The sequence below is a fragment of the Ochlerotatus camptorhynchus genome, unplaced genomic scaffold (assembly GCF_037179485.1).
Source record: "Ochlerotatus camptorhynchus isolate MF236.1 unplaced genomic scaffold, CSIRO-AGI_Acam_v1.1 ptg000539l, whole genome shotgun sequence".
Classification (NCBI taxonomy): domain Eukaryota; kingdom Metazoa; phylum Arthropoda; class Insecta; order Diptera; family Culicidae; genus Ochlerotatus; species Ochlerotatus camptorhynchus.
This window is the reverse complement of record NW_027041022.1, coordinates 899269-920062: the sequence shown is the minus strand read 5'-3', so window position 1 is coordinate 920062 and position 20794 is coordinate 899269. Positions and strand designations below refer to the sequence as shown.

The 20794-nt window shown below is 37.9% G+C and overlaps 1 protein-coding gene across 3 annotated transcripts in view; it reads left to right on the top strand.

The window, feature by feature from the left end:
• Positions 1-20794, top strand: part of LOC135713132 (potassium voltage-gated channel protein Shaw-like) — a 301944-nt gene that overhangs the window by 196278 nt on the left and 84872 nt on the right. For all 3 annotated transcript variants that reach the window (XM_065236241.1, XM_065236240.1, XM_065236242.1), the window contains 2 exons: positions 6298-6477; positions 6572-7051. In XM_065236241.1, the coding sequence (XP_065092313.1) occupies positions 6298-6477; positions 6572-7051 (660 nt within the window). The remainder of the gene's footprint in view (positions 1-6297; positions 6478-6571; positions 7052-20794) is intronic.

The following is a 20794-nucleotide window of genomic DNA, read 5'->3' as shown; positions in this document are numbered from 1 at the left end:
AATCCAATGTTTCATTCATCCTGAATTCTCAAAACTTTATTCAATCCACATGCAGATTGCTTTACCTGTAGGATTTGAACATATCTTGGGTTATCAGAGGATATGTTGAAGGAATGGCAGGGAAACTCTCTTTACTCCAATGGCATTTCTCATGGCCGTGTGTGTTTGTGTTAAAAAGCAAAACATATTCCTTCTTTCACTTTTCATGCGTAATAACCGTCGTCCAGAAAAAGCGAAATGATAATGCATTTCGTCGTAGAAAAAAGTCGTTCCATTCACGACGGATGACCCCATTGTTTACGATTTATGAGAAGGAAAGCGAATACGAGCCTATCTGTCATGTAGCATATACTTGCCGTCTCTTTTGTTCTTTCAGTCCTCCTGGTAGCAGTTAGTGCACGGAGAAAAAATACTACCCAAAATTTGAGTTCTTTTTACTTAATATTGACTTCAACCTCTCACTTGCACTCGTTATTGTTGTCAAAAAAGGAACAAAAGATTCGACCCAACGATATAGTTCAGCCCAATAAGTTACTTTTGAGTAAAATGCATATTCTCAAATTTACGTGAATTAAACTTAATTTTCGGTAGAATATACTTAAGAGTAGGTAATTTTTTTGCTGGTGTTAAATGGAAACTACTTTATGCGATTTACTCAAATTTGGGTTATTGGGCTGAACCCCGGAATTGAGGGAAAAGTACTTAATTTTGAGTAGTTTCTCATCTCCGTGTGGGACACCACACTCGACATACACGGCGAATGAGAACGACCCAAATTTGAGTTTAGTTCACTAATAATCGCCAAAAGTGCTGGAACTCAGCGATGAGTAAATTTGCCTCATGTTTTCCCAGGTTTTTCCAGAGAAAAATTCCCGAATTTGAGAAAAGTAAAGATTGGATTCACTCAGTCTATTGGTATTACTCCGAGACTGAATAAAATTTTCGTCAATTTCCTCATTTTCCGGCAGATTTGTTAGGTTTTCCACAAGGAACCATGAGACATATTTAACTCATCGCTGCGTTCCTGCACTTTTGGCGATTATGAGTGAACTAAACTCAAATTTGGGTCGTTCTCATTCGCCCTGTAGGAATTGGCGTTGACGAGAGCTCTGTAACTCTTTACTCTGTGCGATACGTTGCGTGTGTGATAATAATTTTTGCATTCCTTTGCTTACCCGGAAAAAAATAACCATACAATTACCATAAAATAAAATACAGTTACACGTAAATCTATTGCCAACAATCGATCTTATTGTGTGTATATAGTACACGAAGTTTTAACATATTGTTATTACAATAGATGTACAATAGGTCCCATATAGTAAGAGTTTTCAACAATAGAACAACAATACAATTAATGGTAAATGGTTCAAGTTTGTTCGGGAAAAAGTGATTTTTTGTATGGTTAAGATACATAACGACCCCCTTAATCTATTGTATATTCCCCCATTTACCATAGATTCTATTGTAGAAACAATACATTCTATTGTTATTTTATCGTTGTCGGGAATACGATTTATTGTAAATACCATAAACTCTATTGTATGGTTACAATACATTTCATTGTACCTCTACGGTTCTTTATTTTACGGGTAATGCCTTTGATGTTTTGATCGAATAATTCAATGAAACAATTAAATAAATGTTGTCATGTTACTTTGACATGTAACATTTGTATGCTCATCAGTACATAGTGGTTTTAGCAGTTTTTAATCCAAGGTTAGTTGTGTACTAGGATTTAATATTTTTCTTTCAATCTGGCATTGCTGGTACTGGTATAATTGACAACAAGAATCGTACAGTACTATCCTAATATTTTGATCATGTGAATCAAGTGAAAACTTTACCGTTTTATTAAAGTACGTTAAATTTATTTTACTAAAGATTGCTAGTATTGAAAAGCCAAACGCAACAGATTATAATTATGTTATGCATGCACAACTTATTTGACACATGATCTTTATTAGCATATTTGTTTAGCTTTAGCTTATTAGTGAATTTATGAATTTAATGAATAAACATCAGTAGAAATTCATCAAAAAATATTTGAAATTATATATTGCACACAAGAGGGTGTCAATGCAGTCAGATTTTAGTTTTGTTTTAATAGTTAATATTTTTGGGCTATTTAACATGACGTAAATTACAAATAATACACGCAGTCGTGACCCGGAAATTATTAAATTTCCAACAAACGTGCTGGTGCACTTGATGAACGCGCAAAAAAGAAGATAGTACCGTAAGTTGGAGGGTAAATTGGGCCAAAAACACACAATTTTAAGTTCCGTTCCTTATCAAATTCACATTTTAGCGCGGAAATTAGTTTGAAGCATGTATTCATCAATAATATATTTACAACTGTTGAAGAGATGGTTGATTTAAATCAAAATCTCATTTTACTAAAAATCTATAAAAACTGGACCATTGACTTTGGGCCAAAAAAATACATTTGACCATAAATCTCAAAATAAGTAAACGCAATGTAACTATTAGGAGTTCATTTTGAAATGATCATAATGTCAATCGTATACATGAATAAGGATCACGTTTAATCCATGTCTGTCCACATAAAAGTGTGTTAAAATATGTGATTAACAATCGACAATTTTGAACAACGCTTTTTTAAGGTAGTTATGGCACTTAACTTTTGAACACAATTTAAACAAAACTTTACCCCAGGAGTGCAAGCAACATGATTTAGTCATCAATTTTCCCAAAGCATCTGTGGTTTAGGGTTACTAAGCCTCTCATCTCGGTTGTTCGGGGTTCAATCCCAATGTTTTACTTTTGGTTTGATTAAAGTTAGTAATGCATCCGGTTTTGTCACATATCAAGTTTCTTTTATATCACTGAAACCAAATGAAGTTTTTGGATTGTTTTATAGTGGCACCGTGATTGCCTCTCACCTCAAAAAGCCTGGGTTCAATCAAGGTCGACGCCGCCGGATTTTCTGAGGCATAAAATCCCTTCCTTCGGAAAGGAAGTAAAGCCGTTGGTCCCCGGTCCATGAGTTGATGGGTCTGAATCAACGGAAAACAAATCAAAGGAAAAAAAAAGTGTATTATAATTAAGTGAAATTATCTCATAAATTCATTAAAATATAATTTGAAAAATGTTTTGCATGAAAATTTTCACGATGGAGAAAAATTGCAAAGAAAAACCGAAAGAACAATTTTCTAAGTAATCACATTTTTTCAATATTTTCAGACTCAGAACAGCAAGTAGCATAGTTGTACAAACATACATACATAGTTGATACCCGAACACATTTGCAATCACCATATTTAAAAACGAGACATTTCACCAACATCCCATCAAATATATTTATAATTGGTTCAAACAAATTGTATTACTAATAGTGATTTTATGCAAAGCAATGTAATATCCCATTCACGTATTCAAACAAAACCGCTGGAATTACATCAATAATGATTGGCCAAGCATTGAAAAAAAGAAAATTTAATTTTTGCATGTTCAAACAATTAAGAGCGTACTGTAATTAAAATGTTTTAACGGTTATTATACCAATTCATACAAGATTTAAAATCATCATGTGCACTGCGAAATGAAAATAGAAAGGAATAGCAAAAATCACAAGAAAAGCATGAACTCAGTTTCAGATGAAACCGTTTGCTCTGAGTTACCTATCTGTCCTGTGATTGTAGCAATGGACGCAAAACGTGGTCAGCACTCACACATTCATCACTAAACGGTTGCTTTCCAAAGTCGACGACGCATCGACTGAAAGAACTGTTGATGAAGAACAATGAGGAGGACCACACAATGGTTGCTGCCGAGGAAACAGACGATCGCGTGACGCACATTGAGAGTGGCCTGCTTTTGTCGACAGCCGAGTGAACACTGACTTCAAAATTTATGGCTCATGTCCAGTTTGCATGATTCATTAATAAGGTCCAGCAAGATCTGGCCAATGACATGAAAGCAATCTTGAATAACTCTTGCTTTAACATTATCTACTCCAGTCGATTTTCCTAATGAAAAACAAGTAACTCTTAGTTCATCTAATGTCATTGTTTGAAAACCTTCAAATCTACCACTACTATTAGCTGGCTGTTTTATTTCGTCAGGTTCATCGATCAATTCAATGGATTGATTAATCAATGAAACACTGTCGACAAAATAATAATTAAACTTAGATGCAATTATTTGTTCTGACTGTTGTAACTTGTTTTAATAAAGAGTTCAAAATTTTCTATAAATCTTTGCTGTTGTTTTGATGCTGATCAATCTTCCTCTGAACACATTCACAACGAGTTTTCTTTAACGATTGTGAATACTTATTACGCGCGATTGTGTACCTAGTCCAATGATTGTCATTATTTGATCTACAAAACTTTGTGTACCATTTGTCCCGTTTTCCGTTTAAAATGCAAAAGATCTAAATTGTACTAGCTGTTCGAGTTTTTCAAAGAAACAAACTTTTGCTCAACGAGTTGATTGGTACACGTTTTCAAAGCGTTATCAAGAACAGCTGTAGATTCAACTAAGTTACCGGCCTCGAATGGAAAATCCACGCTCCTCTCAACAATATTCGAAATATTTCCTCCAGCACTATGCAAAGTTTCACGCGGATCAGAAAAGGTCGAGTCAGATCGATTCGCGTGGACAAATGAACTTTAACATATATTTGTATGAAGAGCTTTGTATGTGTTGGTTTATTTCCTTTAACTTCCGTTATAATTGCTTATCTTTTGACAGATACGCGTATTTCATCTACTGCTTGCAGACTTCATCAACGCGAAGTACTCAACACCACTTGGCACTGATGAAGTCTGCAAGTAGTAGACGAAATACGCGTATCTGTCAAAAGCTAAGCAACCATAATGGAATTTAATGGAAATGAACCAACACACTCAAAGCTCTTCATAAAGGGATTCCGTTAAGAGGTTCGACAAATTTAAAAGATATATTTGTATTTAAATTGTTTTGATCCACGGTTTCTCAGGGACGACATCATCCATCCCACAATCATCATTATCGTCATCGCTTTATACAAACTATAAATGAAGCAACCACCTTACCCAGCAACCCGCTACAACCTCAATAAGCACGAACGCAAAGCACAAAACCGCAGCAGTGCACTCAAAAGCCTGGAGGCTAATTTGTTGAGTAGATTAGCCTGGGCTTCTCCCTGCTGTTCGTAGGCACTCCGTATCGACGTGGAACTTGCTCGCCTTCGTTTGACTAGGAGCTGCTCTAAGCAGCAGCAATGTTTGATAAGGTGGCAAGAAAATTTAATGAAGTGGGTGGGCGCGGTCGGTAGCAAACAGCTCCTGTTGAATGTCGTTCGTTCAGAGCAAGACTGTGTATCATAAAAAGTTTCAACTTGATAAATTAAAACAGCCAGCGAGTGGTGCTGCGATGATGGCTTAAGAACGAGAAGAACGGATGCAGAGATTTGCTTGAGAATTTGACCAAAAAAAAAATACATCTTTGCTCGATTTGCTCGCATTTAACCGGGAGCTTTAAATTATGCATAAAGCTCGACTCGGTCGCGACTGGTGAGACCTTGAGAAGTAGAGAACTGGTTCGTTCTGCGTCAGCTTGCGATGTGAAAAACTCCTAGTAGACGTCAGATCAGCCACCGTGAGGGGGTGATTTGCCAAATGGTTCAACCTAATTTAATATTCCGTTGCAAGTTTTACTATTTAATTAGGACGAAGAGAGAATGGCTTTAGAAGGAAAAGTATTTCAAAGTGGGCAGCAATGGAGAGCAACCGGATCATTTTCCGGAGCTTGTCGGTGAAGTGGTAACTGGATCGGGGTGCGGGTCGGTTATAAAGAGTAACGACTTTTAACGAAATTGGGTAAACAGCATCATAGCGTTTCTTGTAAACATGAATTCGTAGAACTTTGTGAAAATACTTGGATAATGGAAGGTAGAGCGACGGGTAATTTGAGCTTGCATAAGTTTCGAAGTTTGCAGCTATTTGTAAAAAAATATGAAACCCTTTCGTAGATTTTTTTTTTCACTTCCCCTATCTTCAACCCTGAATTATTTCAACTCGTAGTAAGATTCTGAAAATTGAGTTTGGTGAACTCGAAACCAGCGGCGCATGGGGCGAGTGGATAAACTCACTTCTTTGAAGCAACAACGACGACGAAGAAAGCGCCAAACAGCAAACATACAAACAGCTAGCAAATTTCATTTTTCCGTTATTTAAACAAGCGTTTAATAATAATGCAATTTTCCGTTCCACGCACACTGACTGGTTCTTGCTTGTTATTTATCGTGACTGAACTTTCCTTCTTCCGTTCCGTGTTTTCTTTTCGCAGAGCACCCTGGCCATATTGGACAAGCTGGAACTGGATGACGAGCAACCATCGGAGGAAGCCATCGCCCGGCTGTTTGGCTTCGAGGAGGCTCTTCTCAACGGTGAGCTGACTTGCTGGCAGCGGACAAAGCCCAAAATTTGGGCTCTCTTTGACGAGCCTTCCAGTTCAACCGGAGCCAAGGTTAGTAGTTTTCTGAAAGACGTTATGACAGATGAATGTCGTCACACTCCGAAGCACACGTGGCATGAGATTTGATTGGAAACATATCTTTCAGATCGTAGCCGGAATTTCGGTTTTCTTCATCTGCATTTCTGTGATATCGTTCTGTCTAAAGACCCATCCGGGGCTACGAGTGGAAATTCCGGCCATCCTGAACGTATCGACCAGCGGCAGCAGCATTGGTGCGATTCTTGCGAACGTGACCAGCTTCGGCCAAACGGATAGTGTTAGTAGCAGTAGTGGCAGTAACAGTGGCAAAGAAGACGAAGGGTCAGTGCATGTGGACCCACCTCCTGCTGCTACGGTGGCTGTCAGTAGGGAAGGGAGTCCAGCGAAAAGTAGCAGCGGCAGCTTTGGCAGTGGACTGTTTCAACGGCCCGCTGGTAGGCTGATATCGTCCGCCTATCGGGGCGGCAAGGGGGCGAATATAGTCGATAATTGGCAGGAAACGTACGGTCAACCGCACGAAGCATTCTTCTACGTCGAGTTGGTCTGTAACGTTTGGTTTATCATCGAACTGATGGTGCGGCTAGTGGTAAGTAGATGAGCAGTATTTTTTAGATGTAAAATGCCAGGGTGATCAGGTGATTATTTTGTGGACTGTTATTTTGAGCTCTGAATATGGATTTAAATTCCACTTTTTGTCTATAGTTTACTTTGAATATTGTTGGCAAATTTTAGAATTTTTTTCAGTGTGTATTTTTTTCTAAATACGGAATCCAGTTTCCTAAAACGTTGTCTCAGCCGTCATTTTGATCAGGTGAGCCGTTTTCGTGCTATGATTTATTGAAACACATCGAATGGCCGAGTTCCAGCATAAACTATGTTCATTGCCACTAGCGAACAATTATGCGAAGTTTCATAGAATTCTGTGAGGTGAAATCTGAAATCTGTTTATTGTTTCACTATATGGCGTGGATTTGCTCTACTAGGTCGATTTCATCTTGAACGGTCTATTTTTATGGTTTTCTTACTTCAGTATAAAATGTCAGCTTGCAAATTTACATCATGCCGATGACTTTTTTTTTTGCTACTCCAACCCGGGGGATGTAAGCTTTGCTTACAATAATGAGAGATTCATCATCACAGGATGTTTGTGGAGGCAGCATGAAAATTCTAGACCGGAAAATGTAGAGAGTGTTAGTAAGTGTATTAAATTATGTAAAAAAAAAATTGAAAAAAAATTTGCCGTCTGCATTCAAACCCCGAACCCTCCTCATGCTTCTAAATATAGATAGGTTAAAAGCGTATAAGAAGCGCTCATTTCCTCAAATACTCAATTTCGTGTCCTTTTTTTTTTTGCTGCTGATGGGAATCGAAGAGAATCGTTGCAAGTGTGTGCGTCGTTTTCTTTTAGTAGAATCTAAAATTTTATAAATAAAAAGCTAGCTAGTATAGTCAAAAGCGTAGACAGAACACGAAATAATAATCGTCTGCATGGTCAACTTAAATCATTCTCTGCGGGATTCGCTGCAGAGGATGATAGGAAATGAAACTAACATTTAATGTAATACATTTTTTTGAATTCGTCTAGTATCTTGCACTAGTTTGAACTGGGTATAAAAGGGTGAGTCGATAATTATTGTGACACTTTAGATTGATTGGTTAATCGGGTATAGTTATCGGAATGAAACCAAATTGTTGCAGCAGTTCACTGCCGGTAATCGCAAGTCAATTTTGAAGGTGGTTTGTTCAAGAACATGAAAAACAATACCAAGTCAAATTGTCCCATACCGAAAAGTAACCGCAAGTCAGTCCCATTATTAAAAAATATTTTAGAAATGTTAGACAACACATCGCATCATGAGATTTGTCTCAAGACAGATAGTTCTTACGATACTCAGTTTGACCGCCAATTGATATGGCTTTGAATTATCATGCGATTTGCTGTATCGCTTGATGAATGTTCATGTCAAAAGGATTTACCACTTCCCCGGGGATACCCGATACATGTCCGGGTGCTTCCAAAATGGTGCTGGTCACTCATCATGACTATTATTGATCTTATTTTTTGAATTCTCATCTGAAATGGTTTATCGCATGGTGGGTTTGGCACGTTTATGAAAAGCTCTGGTCTGATGAAGACCCATTAGTCACCGGAATATGTTCCGGCCATTGCTCTGATACCAGCGGAACAAATCCAGAAACATTCAATAACGTTCTATGGGACCATGGTATCTTTCTACTGTTAAATACTGTGCTAAATTAATGCAGCATCGTCATGGAATTGTGACTGACTTGCGGTTATTTTTCTCATTGACGTTACATGTAATCGCAAGTCAGTCCCACTCAGATTTTGGTCATAAAATAAAAATTTCACGAAATTTTATCCAATATTTTTTGGTAAATATAGATGCATTCTATCACAGTGTACGTTTATTTTTAAATTTATCCCTCTAAAATAAGTGTCAAATCAGAAAAATTGTAAAATCTTTGAACGCTGTTTTCTCATTTCCAGGTTTTTACAGATGGGACTGACTTGCGATTATGGGTAGTTCAGTATATTTATTTCAGCTTACATACGTCAGTTAAACTTTAGGATGAGTTTGAGTAAAATGCTCGACATTTGCAACTGACGCCCTCCATCAGAGCCTGTACAGTGTTTCCGATACATTTTTCTCAGTGTTTCCCACTTCCTCATCATTTTCTTTTCGTCCTTCGCCTCTTCATTGGTCTTCCGACGTTCGCGCTTCATCATGACCCATTAGGTTTCGATCGGACGGAGTTCAGGACAGTTTGGTGGGGTCATCCACAGGATTAGCCGCATAACACTCCTGCACGGTTTTCTGGTAGTGGCATGCAGCCAAATCGAGGCAAAACACCGGTTATGGTGCCTTTGGTCACTAATAGTTCACTCTGTTTGCCACAAGTGCATATGGCTTGCCAAATAAGGTACTTCGTAACGAATTTCGAAAGCTTATTCCGTTTGAAACGGTCATCCAAAGCAAATTTGTCTTAACCCTTGAAATACTCCTGTCCGGCTTAAAATTCGCTTTGAAGTAGGTCTCATCATCAATGACGCAGCACCGGTATTTCGTTAGCAGTTTCGTGTAGAGTTTCCGGATGCGATTTGGCAACACACTTTTGGCGTTCGTCGCAATTTGGGAAGTTCGGCACCTTTTACGGTTTTAATTCGGATCGTTTATTGGCCCTCTGGACGAAACTTTGGGAAACATCAAGTTTGTTGGCCAAGTCCCGTGTTGAAATGTTCTGATTCCACTTGAAATGAGCAATCAGCGCTCTCTCGGTTTTTTGCGCGTTGTTCCCGGTTTTCGTCCAGCTCCTGACTTGTGGTCTACTGTCATCCGTTGCTGTAAACTTTGGAGGAACCTTGAGATGGTAGAATGATGTATTCATTAGTTTTCCCAAGGCAGTTGCAGTATATATGTACAGTGTATCTCAAAATTGATCGTACAGCATTACTTAAATTTTAGAAAAAACGGCTCTAAAAGCACAAGTTGAAAAGATAAATCTCTGAATTTTTGGCAGTTGACTCAGGGTACATTTTTCAATAATTGACCCAGTATTGGGCATATTTGGATGAGTTTACAACAAGTTAGAGCAAGTTAAGGAAAGTGCATATTTTCTTGAAAAACCTTATTTTCTTGATATAAAATGAAAACATTTTCTTGAAATTTTGCTCATTTTTAGATCATTCATCTGCCACTAATTTTACTAAAATTCTTCCACTAGGTAAACAGTTGAAAATCGAGCGTTTTATTAAAATAAATCTCGCTTCATACAGGCTTCTCCAATACAGACCAAAATTATAGCAATAAATCAATAAACATTTATTCAATCACCAGCCACGATTTAAAAAAATACGTCTATTCACCATGTTTAAAAAAAAATCGTCTAGGTTGTACAATCAATTTTGAGATACACTGTATATGTACGACTTGATGATAGGCAATTTGTATTTCTATAATTCGAAATTTTTATAAATGTTGAATTTGAGGAAAAACACTTGCACAAAATTTTTTAAATGTTTTTGTTTTTCATGTTATCGTGTGTTAGTTACAAAAATTTGTTTTAAAAACGTAAACAAATATGTTCCCTTTTCAAAATGTGGTGTACATTTTTTAAGGAAAACATGTTTGCAAAGTTGTGAAAGCACACTAAGAAATAACTAATTTTATGCTTGACGGAATCCATCTTTGACATAAAAGATGAAACGTAAACGAAAATGTCATGTAAAATTAAGAACTCCGAGACTGAAAAGTTCGTTACTTGACAAAAACTACGATTGATTGTAGAGCGGGCAGAACTTTTTATTATTTTTCAGTGAATGTAATTTACATTCGCTGAAAAACAATGGTGGGTTCTGTTAGATCTTGCTTTGATTTGCCATGCCTGCCTTAAGGTTCAATTTACTTTGATGCATTTTCGAAAAATTCAAAAGCAGTTTTTTTTCGACGCATTAGTCCAGATTGCGAAATGCTCGCACTATTCGATTCCTTTTGCTATTCTACACAAAATGATGCGAGCTTTTAGCAATCTGAAAGAATGCGTCGAAAAAAACTGCTTTTGAATTTTTCGAAAATGCATCAAAGTAAATTGAACCTTAAACACCTAATTTAAGGTGATTATTTCTAAATGTGTTGACAAAGTCCTTATACCCAAGTTTCATTGGAATATGTTAGGCTACTTCCAACCATTGGCCAAGTTAGCTTTAAAATCATAAATTTCTGCAAATCCACAGACTTTTTTTTTTTTTTTATCATGGTCACTTTAACACTCTTAGGTCATTCGTGACTTGTCCGGGGGTGAGATTTGAACTCGTGACTTTGGCATGAGAGGTATAGATGTTAACCACTACGCCGGGGTCGCCCCCAAATCCACAGACTTAAAATTTGTGTGTTTCGTGTTAAAACCAACTGAGATACAATGTTTGATGACAACAAGATTTAACGAGACTCTATTATTCTGAAACGCTCTTTATTAGCTCAAATGTAACTGATTCACCATAACAAACAATTATGCTAAGTTTCAAACAAATCGGAGAAGGTCGAGACTATTTTTTTTTTCAATTAAGATCAATTGTTATTTTATCGAGTGGTCAGAACCACATTAGCCATAGCCGGACATTTTCAAGGTACCCCTTGAGGAAGTGGCCAGTCTGTCAAAAAATGTAGGATTGATTACTCAACAACCACTAAACAGAATCGGATGCAACTAACACCTAACGAATGGCATTGTGATATCAAAGAACGAGATTGAATATGTTTGGAATCGGTTCACTGGTTCCGGAGATATTGATGGAACACGTTCTAGCGAATACGAGTTATGAGTCTAATACGGGGCTCCCCTTATCTCAGTTGGTAAAGGCGCAGCTACAAAGCAAGATCATGCTGGAGGTGGCTGGGTTCGATTCCCGGTCTGGTCTAGGAATTTTTCGGGTTAGAAAATTTCTCGACTTCCCTGGGAATAGCGAATAATTGTACTTGCCACACAATTATACTAATGCAAAAATGGTACAGGCATCGAAAACTCTCAATTAATAACTGTGGAAGTGCATCTAGAACACTCAGTTGAGAGCACGCCATAAGCTTTTATGCAATAACCTCTGAGCTTGAAGAAGAAGAATAAGAAGAAGAACAGCCTGAAATACACAAAATCCCTAAGTTGAATCCTCAAACACATGATCATTCATAAACATGACCAGTGGTAGTTTCATAAAGTTCCCAGAACCGCATTAGCCACATCCGGATATATTTCGGGTGCCTCTGGAGGAGTGGCCAGTGTGGTAAAAAATGGTTCGATCGTTTTTCAGCAGCCACTGCACTGAATCGGTACCAAAACGCCAAACGAAAGATGCAATGGTCCCATAGAACGTCAATAAATATTATTGGAATCAGTCAACTGGTTCCGGAGATATGGCCGAACCATGTTCCTTTGGTCATGCGACTAAAAGTAACCTGAAACATGCCAAGCCCATTATGCGACACATTAAATAGCATAGAACTGAGCACACTCGGACATGTTCTGAATGCCTCCAGGAAAGTGGTCAAAATCATCTTGAATAAGATAGCGGTCTCATTGTAAGATGACGGTCACCAGATGGCTTCCTCTGGTCAATGAATATGTATCTGAAATGGCATGAATAAAAACGATGTATCTAAAATAGTATTAATTAATAATCCACGTAGACGTTTTTGGGAAGAAAGGGGGAGGAGTATGTAACTTGCTTACGGTTCATATAAAATTTAAACAAAATTTGTATGGACAAATGTCTGCACAGGAGAAGGGGCCCTAATAGCAGTGCTGTCAAAGTAAATTTAGTTCGGTTTACTCACTGATTTATGAAATGTTCGCCCACTTTAAGGAGCTCCCTTTATTTTTCAATTTCAGAATGTAAATACACTGAAACCTTCGTCTTTTTTACGCAGTATTTAATTTACGTTCCTCTTTTTACGAAGTAAATCCAAAATAACGAGTTTGTTTTAACGAAGTAAATTCCAAAAAACATGTTTTTTTTATTGTCATTTAATGAAACTGGGAAATTGTGTGAAATACCATACAATATGGGTAATTTTGGAATTGGAGTGGCGTGTGGGGTCCAAAAATCGATGACTGACGTCCTTTTGAAATCTGAAATGGCCACTCTCGGCTAGAGAAAATCTAGGAAATTCAGTCAAATACCCCACAATATGGGCATTTTTGGAATCGAGGTGACGTATAGGGACCGGAAGTCCAAGTCTGACACCATTTTGATCCAAGACTGTGGCTGGATAGGAGCCTCTCTTAGCTCAGTCAGTAAAGCTGCAAAGCAATATCAAGCTAGAGGTGGCTGGGTTCAATTCCAGTTTAGGATTTTTTTCGGAATGGAAAATTTCTCGACTTCCCTGGGCATAGAGTATGATTGTACTTGCCACAGAGTTATATTAATGCAAAAATGGTACAGGCATCGAGACCTCTCAATTAATAACTGTGGCAGTACATCTTGAACACAAAGTTGAGAGAACGCAATAAGATAATATGTGATATGCAATAAGCTTGAAATGCGGAGAAGAAGATGACTGGATGCCACCATCTTGGATTTCAAAATGGCTTAAGACATGCATTTCTGCTCCCTACAATAACCTTCGATTTCAAAAATTCCCATATTGTGGGGTCTTTTTGAAAGCCACCATCTTGGATTCATTACTGGCATCTTACTGGGCTTCCGGTCCCTAAACGTCAACCCGGTTCCAAAAATACCCATATTGTGGGGTATTTGACAGTTTTTCCCATATTCAAAGTGTTTTTTGAAGCTTTAGTGTCATAATGAATTAACTAGAGAAAGGTCTGAAGAGGGTATATTAATAGTTCCGCTAGAGTACGGCAGTATGAACATTGAACAGATGTTGAAAATGAGAAAAGGGCGATTAATACGACAGTACTAAAGGGTGTCCCACATCAAATTGCATCACTGTCTTTTTATCGCTGTCAGTTTTGTGAAAGATGGAATAAATGGCGTCACCTGCAAAGCAACGTTGCGAATTGATTTTGCGCAAGCACCTGGAAAATCCTCAACTCGCTCATCGGGACATCGGAAAACAACTTGGAATCGTGCAGTGCAGGTGAGTCGTGTGATTAAACGTTACTACGAAACTCTGAGCATTGAACGGAAGGAGAAATGCTGTCAGAATGGATGTTTTATTAGTGATCCGGATCACAAGCTTGTCGTGAAAGCGTTAAAGCGGAATCCCAATGCTTCGGTCAGGGATGTGGCCAAAAAGTTGAATCTGTCCAAATCTTTCGTTCAGAGAGCCAATTACCGGGAGGGACTGCATACGTACAAAGTGCAGTATTCTCCAAATCGTTTTGAATGGCAAAATACGGTGAGAAAATCACGGGCCTGGAAACTGTAAAACCCAGAAGCTGACGGAGCCTCATTGTCTCATCATGGATGAGTCTCATCATGTGTTTCGTTTCGAGATGCGCAATGTGGGCCCTGGTCATGTGGCAAACGGAGTGCGCTGTTCGTGACTATCGGGACTGTAAACGGGGAGATCTACCTCAAGGAGTGTCTACAGAAGTGTCTGCTTCCTCTGTTGAAGCAACACGAGGACCCTACTATCTTCTGGCCGGATCTAGATTTGTGCCACTATTCAAATGTTGGCCTGGAGTGGAACGAAGCCAACGGGGTCACTTTCGTACCCAAGGACTGAACCCCTCCCCCCCTCCCAACGCAACGAAACTAAGGCCCATCAAAAAATACTTGGCTATTATGAAGCAGGCACTAAGGAAGCATCATAAGGAGGTCAAATCTGAGGAAGACATGAAGAAAAGTGGGTTTCCGTACAGAAGAAGCTGCAGCCAAATGTTGCACAGAACCTAATGAGTGTAGTTGAGCGTATGGTGCGAGCGTACGGTTATGGTATTGAAGTTGAATGAAATAACTAATGGGTTATAATTTATTGTCTGAACATTTTAAAAATATCGGTCAACTATGTAATTTTCTACAGCGTTTTTTTCCGTGATGCAATTTGATGTGGGACACCCTTTATCCAAACGCACACGTCTTTAATGAATAAATGAACGAATGAATGAGGAGACTTGAAGTATTTCTTCAAATCTACAGTAAAAAAGTGCGCAATTTTCATACTGCCGTACTCTAGCGGAACTATCAACCTATCCTCTTCAGACATTTCTCTAGCTAATAAATGATCACACTAAAGCTTCATGTTAGATGGCATTTCTAATCAACTATGAGTATTTCTCAGTTTTACTGTAACTGGATGCCACCATCTTAGATTTCAAAATGGCGTCACACATGGAGTTTCGTTTCCTTCACGCCACTCCGATTCCAAAACTACCCATATTGTGGTATATTTAACTGTATTTTCTGTTTTCTGTAATGGGAACCTGCCACCTTGAATGGCGTCAGACGTGAGTTTTTAGTCCTTATACGTCACCCTAATTCCAATTATACCCATATTGTGGGATATTTGAGAGGATTTTCCAGTTTTTCTGTAATTGGATGCCACCATCTTTGATTCCAGAATGGCGTCATACATATATATCTGGTTCGTACTATTAAATCCTGTTTCCAGGACTCATGAACGTTATATCTTTCACTGTCTACGACACGTCGCGTTTGATGGTTGAAATGTAATTGATTTATTTTTTATTTTTCATACAGAGGCTTAGTTGGATACACTTGATGCACCGAGTATATAAACTGCTATTTACTCGGACACTGATGGCGATTATCCGACACTTTTGTTTGTCGTCATAAATGGTCATGAACAAGCATTTAACTGAAGGTTCGATGCCGGGTGAGATTTACCTACGCAGCATTATCCCACAAGTGTGGTCTGCTAAAAATGCATAATGGAAAATAGCAATGACATGTAGTATGCACATGTCACACTACACTTCACCCTGATTCCAAAAATACCCATAATGTGAGTTATTAAACAGTATTTTTTTCTGTTTTTCTGTAACAGAATTTAAAAAAGGCGTCAGACACGGGTTTCCAGTCCTACACGTCACCTCCAAAATATCCAAATTGTGGGTTATTAAACAGTATTTTTCTGTTTTTCGCTAACCAAAAGCCGTCATACAGGATTTAAAAATGGCACCAGGCATGGATTTCCGGTTCCTACATGCCACTCCGATTTCAAAAATATCCATGTGGTATATTATTTAACAGTATTTTTCTGTTCTTCTGTAATCGGAACCGGCCATCTTGAATTTCAAAATGGCGTCAGACATCGATTTCCAGTCCCTACACGTCTCTCCGATTCCAAAAATACTCATATTGTGGGGTATTTGACAGTATTTTTCTTATTTTCTGAAGCCGGAAGCCGCCATCTTGATTTTCAAAATGGCGTTAGACATCGATATATGGTCTCTATACGCCTCCTTATTTCCAAAAATATCCATATTGTGGGGTATGTGACAGTATATTCCAGTTTTTCTCTAACCCGATGTCGCCATTTTGGTTGTCAGAATGGCGTCCATTTCTGGAATATTTCACAATATTTTCAAAATCCTCTTTTTACGAGTTATTCCCAATCAATGAGATTTTTTATCACGCACTTACTCGATTCATGAATCACCAATTTGGTCCGTAAATGGAGGTTCCAGTGTAGTATTTACGGTTGATGGTTAATTTTAAATAATCGAATGGTATTGGAAACTACAATGGCATCGACGACGAAAACAGCGAGTTTCTACGTTAAGTGAATATTTCTTGAAAATTCACAAAATATTTAACAGGAGATTCTCAAACAAAAAACAAACAAGAGTGTTAAGTTGCGTTTTGATGTGATGTGATGAAAAACCACCATCAGTGCGATTTCTTTTAATTGATCAATATGTATTCACTGCTGCATGGAGCGCTAAAAATGGAGAAATGCACGGACCTCTCGGAAATAAAGAATTTCTTCACAATAGAGGTATCTCACACAACAGATCTCATTACTAGGACCTCCGACGATTGTCATAACAATTATACAAGGAAAATAATTAAAAGAATAAATTGGAACAGACTCACCAAATCGACCCAAGAACGTATTTTAACCGCTTCAACATTACACAGCAGAAACAGAATCAACAGGATTTATGTATGTTTCGTTAAAATGTTTAATGATTGAGCTGATTCCTCTGCATTAATCCCAAATGTTACGTTCGTTCTTCGAATAATCCTCATTGATGATGGTGACAATCTCATATGCTGCATATGTCGCAGCTCCCTAGGGGTTGAAGCAGATTCTTGCCCACCACGTGTGATTATTAGGGTGCCATTGTAAAGTGATGATAGTTGACAATCAATTCCAATGTATAATTCATTTTCGCCAGAAATGCTTATGGGACTGTTATGCCACAGTATTTTGGCAGTTTAGATGTTGCTTAAATAATTTGACATTTTTATGGGCGCATTTTAAATTTCACTTAAATCCCTCTAACTTTGGTTTTAGTTTTCCAAATGCATAAAAAATAATAATATGTGGTGGCTATGCCTATGACCAACAATCTATGATCAGATTGTCACCAATTCAAAAAAAAAATAAAAAAATAAACGAAAAAATACAAAATAAAGTAAATTGATAGATGAACATTTGCCATAAAATGAAAACAATTTCATCACAAAAATAACATGCTTGTTGTACAATTTTACGGCAAACACATGCTAGTTTTTTCATCGTTTGGATAACTAGAAACAAAGTTAATGCAATGTTAGTGAAATTAAAAAAAAAAATTCCATACTAATTCACCAAAATCTCCATATAAACCATTTGTGCTACCTTATATATGTTTTGTTTCTCTCAAAATGGCAATAATTGCTTGCAAATATTGACGGTTGCATACAACATTTGGTATATATCATTAAATATATCATAACTTTACTGGATCTATAACTTACACTTGTAGGTATAATAAATGGCGCTCCATTAATGTAACAGATATTTACACTACTTTTTTGAACAACATTTACCATTTTTGCCTTGACTCATATTCTGGGGCTATGAATCAAACTGGCGGGTGGTCTATAAGAAATCCAACACTTTCCTCAAAACGATGCACCCTAATGATTATGTATGACGTATTTTCATACCATTTATGGGACTGCTTTCTACTCACAGAAGGCATACGTCAAACCGCAAGCAGCTTCCAGACCACCAGGGTTGGTACTTTTCCGCACTCGACCTATGCTATGACTATATATGCCACACCAGCATGCATTCCTCCTCATCGACCCCACAGAACGCATTTGACTGCAGATTGCACATATTGTCAGTGCTCTACCGGTACACCACAGTGCACAGCTGATCTTTTGGAAGACGGAAAAGCTGCTCGAAGCGATTTCCCTACAACATACAACTTCCTTAGTACCTACATACCGGCATGAAGAGACTAGACTTGGTGCCGGCGCTTCCTCGAACCGAGCTATTCAATTTTCCGATTCGTTTACTTTCTGAAAGCACGTCGCTTGTCGAGTGACAATCCTGCCCTGAGACAAGGCGCTACGAGTGTGACTTTATGGGGTGGGTGTTTTCTCGCTTCCCATGAGTAAGAGCACGTTTTCCTTTTTAGACTTCCTGGAAAATATTTCACTTTTTGGTAGGATTAGAACACAACGGGTGGCGTTGGTAAGCATCAGTGAGGGCAATTTACAGATTTTCAAGATTTATCGGTCGCGGATGGCATGTAATGAAATTCTTCGAAAGGAGGATCCTCGAAAATGAACTGAGTGTAACCGCGTCACGTCTGCTCGGTTAATGGTTAACCGAATGTTGAGGACTGGGGGCGCTTAGTCGGTAGTATTGGTCTGAAGACAGCAACTCTCGTTAACCAATCAGCGCAAAATGTGATGAGATTTGGCAAACTTTCGTGGTTATGTTGAGATTTTGGGCACACAAAACACATTTTGATGAGACTGTGCGAAAATTGTTTGCCAAAGGGGTGGAGAAAACTTCACGACCTCCCTGAGCATAGAGTGTCTTTGTTTTAGCACAGACACACAGACGTTATTCAAAAAGTACCGTCTGTATGTCTGTGGTTTTAGCTACACAATAATACTAATGCAAAAATGGTACTTGCTAAGAAAGTTCACCAATAACAACTGTAGAAGTGCTCAGAAAACACTAAGTTTAGAGTCGGCGTAAGGTAACGGTAGGGACGTAATTGTGCCAAAAAAGACCAGTTCTAGGCAAAATAGCGATTAATTAAAACTGAATTTTTGAATTGGCTTTCTCCGATTTGCATGAAACTATCCATAATTGTTTGTTTTGGGCAATGATTTACATTTTTGCTAAAATTCGGCCATTTTCGATCTTGTAAAATTTTCATCTTCATCTTTAAAAAAGGAGCACGGAAATGGCATTTCTGTTCGAAGTAACGGCCGAGACAAAGTTGTAGAGAAAATAATGTTTCTCTGGGAAAAATAACCATATGATTGATTAATTTTTTAAGTAAAAATTAAAAACTAAATTTTCAACCCATACATCTAAAAATGTCCTGTCAGATTTTTTGATTCTATAAGTTTTGCAAAAAAAAGTTCAACCACTTGAGCAAAACTTAACCAAAAGCTCAAATCTTACGATTTGGGTACATTTTTAAATATTCCAAAAGTTTGCATTTAACGTTAGTAAAAACTACAAGGGGCAGCCCTATGACTATGTGGTTGTACGCAATGGTGACGTAGGACTACGTGGTCTTATATTGTTATATAATAAATCTTATTTGTTAACTGCAGTAGGAGCTTGTGCTATGTGTAGGAATAAGAATTTGAGCGGGGTTCTATCTGTTTGTACTCTTTAGTATGACGAGCTTGACATAGATGGCCCACAGCGACTCACGAAGAGCTACTGATTCCAATCAATAGCGGTGCGGCTTCTTCCTCCTTCTATAGATGCTCATGTGGGCTGCAGCTCACTGCTTTCGTTGTGTACTCGAGAACACCACCACTCATCACGCAGTGATTGAATAAACACCGTTTGGTGAGACCGGATGGAATTCAACTTTGAAATCTGTGCTAGGGAAACCGCTTTTCGCAGAAAATCGGTGATAATTTTATTTATCATAGCAACAATTGCACATTTGTGCAATTTTCAATAGTGATATTTTGAAATTATAAAGTCTTAAATTTAGCAAATGCGTAGAAATATTTCTGATCGATTGGTGATAAAATTATTGAAATTTGTCCAGTGGCAGCTGAGTTATTAACGCTCAAAATCTTTCATAATTTTGTTACATATTTTCGGTATTCACAAAGTGTACCCCCATATAAAAATCACAGACGTAGTCCTACGTCAAAACAGCAATAAAGTTTATCTTCCATTTGATTCCTTAATTAATTTTGGAATCCGTAACAGATACGTATTTCGACTACAATGTGCAGTCTTCATTAGTGTCATTCCCACTAAAGAACTTATCAAAACCTAACCCCCTTAAGTACTAATCTCATAGGTAGAAGTGTCAAGATCATAGGTATAAAAATGAAACTACAATGTCTAGAATTGGAACCTACCTAATTAAAAAAAATAGTTTAAGTAAACTAAATGAGAAAAATCGATACAAATCTCTAACAAGGTAGCCATTATAATAAAGTAATAAAATTGGGTTGTTAGCTGAATGCTTATGGAATCACTGCCCATAACAAACAATTATGAATAGTTTCATGCAAATCGGGGAAGGTCGAGCACCCCTGCTTCCAAGTTTGGTTACAATATTATAACTCTGGAGAGCATTTTGTGTGGTGGTTGGGGGCGTGTGGTTCTGAATATGGACAAACAGGCACAGATAAATTCTATTCCAACTCTTAACTGTAATAAGCTTGTTGGCC